General features: G+C 44.0%; 1 protein-coding gene across 1 annotated transcript in view; it reads right to left on the reverse strand.

The window, feature by feature from the left end:
* Window positions 1-80: 80 nt before the first annotated feature.
* Window positions 81-12,028, reverse strand: part of LOC138953606 (uncharacterized) — a 36,145-nt gene continuing 24,197 nt past the window's right edge. The window contains exons 5-11 of the mRNA XM_070325477.1: window positions 11,713-11,870; window positions 9,797-9,974; window positions 6,659-6,739; window positions 4,859-5,137; window positions 3,236-3,353; window positions 1,435-1,495; window positions 81-1,040 (exon numbers count right to left, since the gene is read on the reverse strand). Coding sequence (XP_070181578.1) covers window positions 831-1,040; window positions 1,435-1,495; window positions 3,236-3,353; window positions 4,859-5,137; window positions 6,659-6,739; window positions 9,797-9,974; window positions 11,713-11,870 — 1,085 coding nt within the window. The 3' untranslated portion in view covers window positions 81-830. The remainder of the gene's footprint in view (window positions 1,041-1,434; window positions 1,496-3,235; window positions 3,354-4,858; window positions 5,138-6,658; window positions 6,740-9,796; window positions 9,975-11,712; window positions 11,871-12,028) is intronic.

Consider the following 12,028-nt stretch of genomic DNA (forward strand, 5'->3'; position numbering starts at 1 on the left):
TAACTCCACACACAAACACACACACACACACACACACACACACACACACACATAGCGCAATATGTTTGGAAGCCAAACTTTTGGATTTTCAAAATATTTATGAACACGTACATGAGCAAAGGCAAAGAAAATGTAAGCTAAAACAAGAGAAGAAAACTTTCGCAATACAAGTTAGTCGGAAAAGCTATATATTGTAGTCAACATTGTCTCGATAAGAATAACGAACGCTCAAAAATATAATAAAAGGGAACATGTTTAATCTTTACTCACATACAAGCAGTGATCCACCCCCCCTCCCCCCCTGTCTGTCTACGCATTTTGTGCATTGTTCGCGCGTGTGTGCATGTGGGCGTCTGTGTGTGTGGTTGTAGTGGGGGGGGGGGGGGGAGTGGGTATGCATATACGAGTAGATGCCTCACTGAGTATCCTATATACAAGTGTGTACGTGTGTGTGTGTGTGTGTGTGTGTGTGTGTGCGCGCGCGTTTTTGCCTACCTTCATCTATGGCATGCTTAACCATGTATACTTGCTGCTTTAAATATGTCTGTTTATTTGTGTGATGTGCGTGCGTGTCTGCTGGAGTGTGTGTGATTGTGTATAAATGTGTTTGTGCGTGCGTGTGTGCGTGCGTTGGTGTGCCTGTGTGTGTGTGACAGTGTGTGTGTGAGTAGGTGTGTGGCAGTGTGAGTGCGCGTGCGGTTGTGTATGGGCATCTATGCCTGCAGGCATGCATGCTTAACCTTCACACTGCAAAAGTGTACATGTATGCTCGTTTCCGTCCCCGCGTGCGTGCGTGGACCTGTATGCGAGCGAGCACGAGTATGTGCTTGCTAGTCAGTTTCCGTGAGTTCAAATGTACCTGTACATGCGTCCATGACTGTCTCGCTGTCGTATTTGTTTCCGTACACGCTGTTTGGCAGGAGAGGATTTCTGGGACTCTCTGATTCTTCATCAGTCGTGGTCACCAGCTGACTGGTGTCGGTGTCTGTGGTCTGCTCGACACTGCTCTGGTCAGTATACTGAGGAGCCTCTTTTTCTTTCTGTCAAGCGAATCAAATTTTACACCACCATGTTGCAAAATCAGACTATGGTAATTGGTCGGTTGTTTGGTTGTTTAATTTTTTTTTATTTTTTTTTGGGGGGGGGGGGGGTTAGCTGGTTGTAATATTATTTCACCCCCCTTACCCTTGGAATATAGTGGGCAAAACGCAAGGAGGTGAGTCTGTGTGTGTGTGTGTGTGTGTGTGTGTGTGGGTGCAGGACCTCTAATGCCTTGATAATTGTAAAAGATTTGTTTTAGACCTCAGTGGCATGCATGTTCCTACTACCCTTATTTTTTGCCTTCTCTCTCTCTCTCTCTTTCGGGGAGCATCCTTCTTCATAGGTCTTTTTCTTATCTGAAATTTTAAAGAATGAAATGGAAATGACGGATACCTCCAGTTCATTGATACCCGCTGCACGACCTCTTCCCCAGCGTGCAGACACGACGTCTTGTCTGCAAAACAAGAAGAAGGGTTCAACGCAAATCGGCGTTTTAATCTAGTACTATCCGGTATGGGCAGAATATGCTGACCTGCGCCGGCTGAGTCAGCGGCACAGACGACGCACTGCATTTGATTGATGCTGCGAGCACGAGTGGAGTTTTACGTGTATGACCGCGGTTTTTACCCCGCCATTCAGGCAGCATACGCCGATTTCGGGGGAGGCATGCTGGGTATTTTCGTGTTTCTATGACCCACCGAACTCTGACATGGATTACAGGATCTTTTCCGTGCGCACTTGGTCTTGTGATTGCGTGTACACACGAAGAGGGTTAAGTCACTAGCAGGTCTGACCTGGGAGATCAGAAAAATCTCCACACTTAACCCACCAGGCGGCAGCGACCGGAATTCGAACTCACGACCTCCCGATTAGAAGGCCGCTGTCTTACCACCACGCCACTGCGCCCATCGGAGAAGAATGCAGCTCTAGTATTGGTATAACGGAACTAATGCACTGCCTATTCGAAGAACACTTGGTATATACTGAACCAAAACGTAAAAAAACAGAAAAAGGTCTTGACATTCAACTTATTCATTGATCATTATCCAAGCCAGATTGTCAGATAAAATGATATTCCTGTACAGAATATGTACTTAAGGTTACTGCATGCACCTGTAACTGACCGACTGAACGCATCAAATTTGTCGACGTCTTGCTGGCGGATTTTGCTCGCAAGCTGGTTGCAGGGCCGGACTACCGGGGGGGTTATGGGGGTTGCGCAACCCCCCCCCCCCCCTAGCCTAAACATGTACCTTACTTATTTAATTTTTTTTTTATTATTGCTTATTTTATGCCGTTTCATGCAAGGAGCGACCATTTTCCTATCTCAGAATATGACCTACCCGTCAGCTTCAGGGGGCTTCGCCCCCTGACCCCCACAACGAGGGGGGGGGGGGTGGGGGTCGGTGGGTTCTAGGGTTTCCGGACCCCCCCCCCCCCCCAGCCAAAAAATAAAAATATTGAATGAGGTATGCATTTCTTTATTTTACATTGAGTTTCAATTTTTGGGGTATTAATCAGTGACAAAATCTGCTGCCTGAAACTGGTAATGATCATCCTCAGAATGCACCAGATTGCACCATTTTGCATCCTTTTTTTCAAAATTTTCCGGGGGGCATGCCCCCGGACCCCCCTAGCAAGCTAGGCGCTTCGCGCGGTCGGCTCCGCGCTTCGCGCCTTCACACCCATATCTTCACAATATACTTTTGAAAAAAACCAGTCATAAAATGAACTGATCCGCCCCTGCCGCCAGGGGGGACATCCCCCTGGGTCACCACTGGCAACCCCCCCCCCTCCTCTTCGCCTAGTCCGGCCCTGTGGTTGGTCGGTAAGTTTCTTGCATGGTTGATTGTTGGCTGGCGTGCTAACTTGTCTAGAAATGAAAGCTCTCGCCCGAAGACGTGTGACGTCATTTTCACAGTGGCGTTTATAATTGGAAATGATTAACTGATCGCACACTACACCACAGGAAATCCAACGTGCTTGTATGTGTGTGTGTGTGTGTGTGTGTGTGTGTGTGTGTGTGTGTGTGTGTGTGTGTCGGGTGTTGTGTGTCTGTCTGTCCGTCTGTGCGTGCACGATTGCGTGCGTGATTGCGTGCCGGCGTGTCTGTGCGTGTGTGCATGTGTCCGCGTGTGTTCTGTACTGACATTTTTCAGTTTTGTTGGTTTGTTTGTGTGTATTTGTAGTTTACATTGTTTTCTTCTTCTTGAAGATGATGACACTGATGCCAACAACCAGGAGTAGACATGCCAGCACGGACATCACAACCGTGGCCACCGAATGGTCGTCTTCGTCTTCCACCGCGGGTACTGCAAGCACCAACGTCGCGCACATTCAAATGTAAATAAATGAGAGTAAAGTTCATTAACACATAAAACAAACTACAATTGTCAAGTACTGATTCCGTTGGACATCACTATACATATAGAAGTCGCATTTAATTCTGGAAACAATCCTTTTACTATACACACAAAACTGTCAAGCTTCTTTCTTGGTTTTTTTTTTTTAATGTTTTTTTATGTTATAGAAAAACGCTCTTGACTATGCAAACATTTGAACTGTGATGATTTATGAGCTGGTTTATGCGAGAAAAAAAATGCTGGTTTTTTATTTTAGGGAGGATTTAATTGAAATCTTTAGAATGCATATATGCCATGGTACTGAAATGAAATGTGTCCGATTAAAAGTGTTTGTATGTGTTCAGGGATTGTGTGTGTGTGTGTGCAATGTTATTTCTTGTGAATTATGCTGAATTGCCTTGTTGTGAGCAACGAAATTAATTTCCTTGATTGACATGGTAAAAGATTATTATTTTTGTTGTTGTATTTCATTTTATTGTAACAAATTATTTTGTATTGCATCGTGATGTCTTGTCTCTTTTTCGTATTTTTGGCTCACGTAAGTGTAGCCTATGCGATGCTAACTTTTGTCTGTCTGTGCGTGCGTGCGTGCGTGCGTATCATATGTATGTCTGTGGTAGAAATTTTAACATTTGACTGAACACCGAAATACTAATTTTACCTGGTTATTATTCAAGCAACAGCTTCAAAGTATTGAAGTAATGATCAACATTTCGTCGGCAAGTATGTAAACTAGTTTAGTTAAAGTGTGTATCCAAAGAAAACGGGTGGTGGTTTTTTTTTTTTTTTTTTTTTTTTGGGGGGGGGGGGGGGTAAAAACAGGTGACTGGTTTGTGTCGTGTGTGGTATGCAGACCAGGTCAGGGGTCAAGGTTAGGTCAGATCGCGTGAAGGATTGTGGTATAGATACAGTTATCACCGAGCTGCAGTTCGCCGATTCGGAGAAGACGATTTCACATTGTTCGGTTTCGTAGCTCCAGAAAAATAGATAAGGAAGATACCAAAGGAGATTTCCTACAGGTTAATCTGCACAGCGTGTTTCCAGTGTCTCCGCGAGAAAGCGCTGTCGAAAGCGCAGTGTCGATCTGTCCATCTGGCAGTCGTGTCCCCGTAAGTAGGCTACAGACAGATCTAGATCTAGTGTCTCGCACTCTTGCACCGTGTCACCTATGCTTACTGTGTGTGTGTATGTGTGACGGAGTGATTGAGTTTGTGTCGCAATATAACCTTCGTGGTTGAAAACGACGTTAAACACCAAATAAAGAAAGAAAGAAAGAAAGTTACTGTTTGTCGATTTCTTACGTGAGCCTTGAAGGCTTCGCCTCTTGTATTGTATTGTATTCTATCGTGTCGAATTGTTTTGTAATGCATCGTGATGTCTTGCCTTTTATTGTCTTGTTTTGTATTGTATTGTTTTCTATAACCCAACATACGGCTACCCCGAGAACTACTTACGATCAACAACTTTGACTCCAGTGTTCTCTGGGTCAACGATTGGTTGCGCATGGGGCGGACTCTGTCCGAGTTTGACCATTTCGTCTGGGTCCTGATCCTTCTTTCCTTGTAGTTCAGGCATCGTGTCGACGGCCCTAGTCACGTTTCGTTTCAAGTCTCCTTCCAAGTCTCGTCTCCTTCGCCCTTTAACGTCATCGTTGAGTCTCGTGATGTCCTTGGATTTGCGAGAATCTAGTGTGGCTTGCATGATGCCGTCTTTCAATTCAAAGTAGTCGTCCGCTGCAAGAAATGAGATAGTTTCTGAGCCTGTCTGTATAGTTGGCGCTTTCTATCATAACTAACATTAAATGAGATAGTTTCTGAGCCTGTCTGTATAGTTGGCGCTTTCTATCATAACTAACATTAGGACCAAAGTCCTAATTGAATGTCCTCCTAGCACCCAAATACACGCGCCAGGTATGATAAAAACCAATCGGATGCCAGGTTTTAGGACCTAGGAGCTAAAAAGACCAATCAGATGCCAGTTTCTCGGACACGCGCCAGGTATGATAAAGACCAATCAGATGCCAGGTTCTATAGCACCTAGGAGGTAAATACACGCGCCAGGTATGATAATGACCAATCACATGCCAGGTTTTAGCACCTAGGAGCTTAAAAGACCAACCAGATGCCAGTGTTTGGGTGCTAGGAGGTCATTCAATTAGGACCTAAAAAGCGACAACCATATGTCTGTGCCACAGGATCGGTGTATTTAGTGCATATAAAACTCCTGTACTTGATGCTTGTAAACACATACGTGCGCACGCACAGGCACGCACGCACGCACGCACGCACGCACGTAAGCACACACACACACAGACACCCCCCCCACACACACACAGGAAGGCGGCAAATGCAGAGACAGTTCGCTTTAAAGCCCAAATGATATCAAACACGTAATTTTGCGTTGCGTTCACAACAGACCGTGCGCTCGCCGTGTGTGTTTGTGAGTGTGTCTGTGTCTGTATCTGTGTGTGTGTGTGTGTGTGAGTGTGACTGCCTGTCTGTTTGTCTGTCTATGTGTGTGTTGTGTGTGTGTGTGCGTGCGTGTATGTGTGTCGGTTTGTGTGTGTGTGTGTGTGTGTGTATGCGTGTGTGTGTGCGTGCGTGTGTGTGTGTCAGTGTGTGTGTGTGTGCGTGCGTGTGTATGTCAGTTTGTGTGTGGGTGTGTGCGTGCACGTGTGTGTTTGTCTGTGTGTGTATCTTTCTTTCTTTATTTGGTGTTTAACGTCGTTTTCAACCACGAAGGTTATATCGCGACGGGGGAAGGGGGAGATGGGATAGAGCCACTTGTCAATTGTTTCTTGTTCACAAAAGCACTAATAAAAAATTTGCTCCATGGCCTTGCAACGTAGTACAATATATTACCTCACTGGGAGAATGCAAGTTTCCAATACAAAGGACTTAACATTTCTTACATACTGCTTGACTAAAATCTTTACAAACATTGACTATATTCTATACAAGAAACACTTAACAAGGGTAAAAGGAGAAACAGAATCCGTTGGTCGCCTCTTACGACATGCTGGGGAGCATCGGGTAAATTCTTCCCCCTAACCCGCGGGGGGTCTGTCTGTGTATGTGTGTGTATTTATGTGTTTGTATTTGTGAGCGGGCACGGACTGCCTAACCGCATGCAGGATCAGTAAAACGGAAAAACCAAGCATAACGGCATCAACCACGACAGGATTTAGCTTAACACAGCCACTGCCGCGGCAGAAGACGGCACATGCAAATCAAACCTTTTTTTTTTTTAATTACCCGGGTAAGTTGGTTTGATCCAACCAGCTACTTTTGGGTCGAACAGTCTAAAGGGCTCAATTGGCAAATGTTCTGCCGTTTCTGAAAAACAAAGCGAGGAACATAACAAACGGGCGCGTGCACACAAACCTACACACACACAGAAATACACACACACACACAGAAATATACACACACACAAACACACACACACACACATACCCACACAGGCAGAGAGAAACACAGACACTCAGATAAACACACACACACACACACACACACACACACACACACACACACACACACACACACACACACACATTTGATGCACTCACCCACGCAGTGTCCACGACAGACAATTTCACAAAGCACCCAACACGAAATAAATACATCATTTTGGTCATTTACGCGTAAGTAAGGATGCACTGAATGTATTGTCCTACTAGATGATTACCCGCTTCGCCGGGTACCGGCTTCGCCGGGAAGAAGTAGAGCCGAATACCAGGCTGCGCCTGGGACCCGGCTTTGCCGGGTGTACGCCGGCGAACGCACGAAGGAAAGGAGATAAACGCGCAAAACACTGGAGACCTTCTAAAAATAGTAACGTGCAGTGACCTTCTAAAAATAGTAACGTAGTAACGGGAATATGGATTGACGCCACACGGAGGAAGGGAGATAATCGCGGTTGAAAACACTGGAGAAGATAAGGAAGAGTTACTGGTAGTGGATCCCGACAACAAAAACAAAAAACAACAAAAAAATCGGTTCAGCGCGCACAGCGCTGCGCGCTGAGAGCACGTGTTGAAATATCTCATCGATGAGGTTGTGTCCGGGGTGTAGCTGAATACGGTGTCCAAATTTGAAAAAGATCCACCGAGAACTTTGGCCGTGCATCGCGAACAGACAGACACACAGACACTAGTCGTATATATATATAGATGCTGCCATCTTGAAATAGAGTGTGTCATCAATTGATGACGATATCGTAAAAATTGCGTCACATCTTCCGTCACGAAAAGAAGATCTCAGCTACAACACACATCCCTGCGTCTCGTGTTTGCATACACGTGTTCTTGTGTTTGTGAGTGTGTTTTTGAGCCTTTGAGACTGCGTGCGTATGCTAATTGCATTGGTATAATATGTGACAGTGTATGCGTACAAGTACTATTTACTATTTTTAGTGAAAGCTGTTGGAGTGTAAAAATAAACAAGTCGCGTAAGGCGAAAATACAACATTTAGTCAAGTAGCTGTCGAACTCACAGAATGAAACTGAACGCAATGCCATTTTTCAGCAAGACCGTATACTCGTAGCATCGTCAGTCCACCGCTCATGGCAAAGGCAGTGAAATTGACAAGAAGAGCGGGGTAGTTGCGCTATTAAGAAGGATAGCACGCTTTTCTGTACCTCTCTTTGTTTTAACTTTCTGAGCGTGTTTTTAATCCAAACATATCATATCTATATGTTTTTGGAATCAGGAACCGACAAGGAATAAGATAAAAGTGTTTTTAAATTGATTTCGACAATTTAATTTTGATAATAATTTTTATATATTTAATTTTCAGAGCTTGTTTTTAATCCAAATATAACATATTTATATGTTTTTGGAATCAGAAAATGATGGAGAATAAGATAAACGTAAATTTGGATCGTTAAATAAATTTTTATTTTTTTTTTACAATTTTCAGATTTTTAATGACCAAAGTCATTAATTAATTTTTAAGCCACCAAGCTGAAATGCAATACCGAAGTCCGGGCTTCGTCGAAGATTACTTGACCAAAATTTCTACCAATTTGGTTGAAAAATGAGGGCGTGACAGTGCCGCCCTCAACTTTCACGAAAAGCCGGATATGACGTCATCAAAGACATTTATCAAAAAAATGAAAAAAACGTTCGGGGATTTTATACCCAGGAACTCTCATGTCAAATTTCATAAAGATCGGTCCAGTAGTTTAGTCTGAATCGCTCTCCACACACACACACACACAGACACACGCACATACACCACGACCCTCGTCTCGATTCCCCCCTCTACGTTAAAACATTTAGTCAAAACTTGACTAAATGTAAAAAGCAAGAAAAGCAAATACTTACACACGACTCATCTTCGTTAAAGACATATGTACGCGCTCCCGTGTTTACAAAGTGTAGTTTGCCCATAATCGATGTCAAACGCACCATAAGACCATATAATGACGATATGTCACCATGCGCGGACCATAATACATGCATTACAGCTTGTTCTAGCCTCTGAAAAAGTGAGGATGTCAACAAAGCCGCGGTGTTAGCTCCCTTGCATCAACGTTACATGTGTTGCCAAATCTATAAATAGGACGATCCAGATCAAAATGAAAATTAACATATCTCAACATTGAAGGGGTCCTAGACCACAATATTTTGCAGGGAACTTAATTTAGCATGTCTCCAGCTGTTGGTAAAGCAATTAGCGTGTATAGTCATCGAGTAAATATGCCTTTAAGCTTACCGTATTAGACTTATTTTCTTGATAGCTTAGCTAATATTTCATGCTGGGATGATACCAAGCCAAATTTTAGTCATGTCTGCTGATCACTAACACCTACAATTTCCTGAAATTTGGGGGCTTTTGATCCCACAATAACCGAGAAAACCTCAATGTCAAGCTTTAACAAACATGACACCGCTGTGACCCCAAAATGTGACAGGGGTCAACCAAACTAGGGTCACGTCGGTAGATTATCAAACCCTTGTAGTGTTCAAAGTTTCAAAGCTCTAGCTTCAAAAACGCCCGAGATAACGTCAATGTTGAGTTATTATGAATCGCACATGACCCCCTGTGACCCCAACGAGGGTCAATCAAACTTATGTCAAGTTGGTAGATTATCAAACCCTAGATGTGTGCATAGTATCAACGCTCTAGCTTCAAAATCGTACGAGATAACCTCAACGTTAATTAAGTTTTTATGAAACGAACATGACCCTGCTGTGACTCCCAAATTTGAGGAGGCTCAACCTAACTGGGGTCACTTTGTGAGATCATCCAACTCTCTGAGCGTGCAAAGTTTTAGAGGTCTCGCTTGAAAAAAATCCGAGATAACTTCAACGTTAAGTCCGCCCCTCCATACAGACGGAGACATGAATCCTGATACTCACCAATGCTCGCGTTAAGTCACAACCTACTTTTGATGTCATAGGCAGTGAAGAAGTATTCGTACTGTCCGTTCTTCATCAGTCGTTTACCGACGCATCCAGAGTTTGCGTCCCCTGCACAGGGCTCTGAGCACACACTGCGGTCCACTGTTTTATGGTCACGGCCAGAGTCGTACTGGACAGAGTCACAGCAACACTCGTCTGGTTCCTTGTCAAGATAGAGAGGTCAAATTCATCAAGAATGTGTCCAGAACTTTTATTTTCCTTGAACATGCAAAGCAAGTTTGCAGAATAAACCAACAGGCAGTATTCGTCCACCAAATCAGACATTCTATTGCTTTATATAGGCTTTGCTTGTTGTCACGTTTTAAGGTCAAAAGAAAGACCTAAAACGGTCAATTACTGCTAACTGACTAACCACACCACGATCCACTGTCGCAGTCACACAAATAAGTTAGAAACAACAAAAGTAAAGTTCTAGACGTCTGTTTATATAGCCTACACTAACTCTCCATGCACCTCCCTCCTCTCGTGAAGCCAATAATGTTTTTACGACCAAGTCGTAGAAATAACAATGAAGACAACTGACAAAAGCCAGTTAAAGTTTATGAAATAATAAGAACACGCTGAACCGTGTAAAGTTAGAAAACACTTAGCTGCTCTGTAAAAAGTCTTAGCCTGTACAGGCGTTAACACTCCACGTTGTCACAAGTCAAAGTTCTTCATAAAGGGTTAGAAAGATGACAAGGTGGGGGGCGTTTACGCATGGGTGCACTCTACTCTCGGTGTAGCCAGGGTCCATTCGATGAAACGCAGTGGAGCAGTGGAGCATACAGGTGAAAGTTGGAGCAACACCAGTAACAGCCGTAGAACAAAGGACAGCAACAGTGTAGCCCGTCTTCAACAGCAAACAGGTAGCAGCCAGGTAGCAAACGTCCAGCAAACGTACAGCAACACCTCCAGCAACAACCGGCATCAACCCGCAACAAGCTGAAACAAGAGCAATTGGTGCAGTGACCATGCCAACAATCCCCCTTTTACCACCTTTAAACATATCTAACTTCCCCCTTCAGCGAGCACGTGGTACCTGCAAGGATAGACTTTTAATAACAACTCAAGACATTTCCTCCGCCTCTCCATATCTGCAAAAACCATATACAGATTACAATTTAGCGTTATAATGAGCAAGTTATACGCTATCATGGAGCAACAAAACAGAGTTTACATTTCACAGACATTGACCGGTCACCAGCGTAAAGTAACGGCTAATTACCTCAACAGCTCGTAAAATGTAGCTCTCCCAAGCAAACCGCTTGAATATTTGGCTCCCGCTCGTCAGCGAAAGTATGTAGCCAAATCCCTCCCGTGCTAAGCCTTCTGCGTGCTGAGATGACGCCAGAAGCCCGTTGGTCGACCTAAACTAATCTTGCAACGCGTTGGAATCCTCCAAATCTTAGTCACGGAAACAAACCAGACCTCTGTCTGCAAAAGCATGTAGAAAAAGAAAGACCGAAGGACTGGGAAGAAAGACCATGTGATCTCCCTGACCAATCAGCAGTCGCCTATCCCAGGACAAGTGATCTCCCTGACCAATCACTGGTCGCCTACCATACAACCGTATAGCATGCTTGAAACACGTGTTCTAAACCGTGATCGAAGAATCACCCGATAACTGCACGGTTTTCACGCTGGCACTTTCCACGTGCATCTCGTGATTTTTAACCAAAACTTTTCCCCCGCAATGCGGTATACAGGCGCATTACGTTGCAATTTGAGAAAGGCGCCCAACAAAGAGTTTCTTTCTCAAACGTGTCACTGAAACCGTGACACTTGTTGTGATCCATTTATTAAATTGATTGTGTGTGGCATTGTTATCTGCAGTTATCTGAATAAAGTGTTGAAACAGGCAGGGATTTTTTTTTTATGTCATCGAGTCATCATCTTACCTTTAGTGCGGCAATAGCCGTCCGGTACCGTATGGTGCCAGAGTTGCAGTAGAGTGTGCAAACGGCGGGGGTCATGAAAGGGGTCTTGAGAATGGGCTTTTTACGCGATCTGCCGCAAAAAAAAGACAGCGCCATCCTCTTCCAACAGTACAAAAAGCCTGGAAGAGAATAAATCATTTAATGTTACCACATAGAAATATGTTACATAATAGAAATATCTTCCAGTGTAGACATGTTTTACTGCATAGAAATACGTTACGGCGTAGAAGTATGTTTCAGTATGGAAATATCAGTACAACATAGACATAGACAGGTG

The sequence above is a fragment of the Littorina saxatilis genome, linkage group LG17 (genome assembly GCF_037325665.1).
Source record: "Littorina saxatilis isolate snail1 linkage group LG17, US_GU_Lsax_2.0, whole genome shotgun sequence".
Classification (NCBI taxonomy): domain Eukaryota; kingdom Metazoa; phylum Mollusca; class Gastropoda; order Littorinimorpha; family Littorinidae; genus Littorina; species Littorina saxatilis.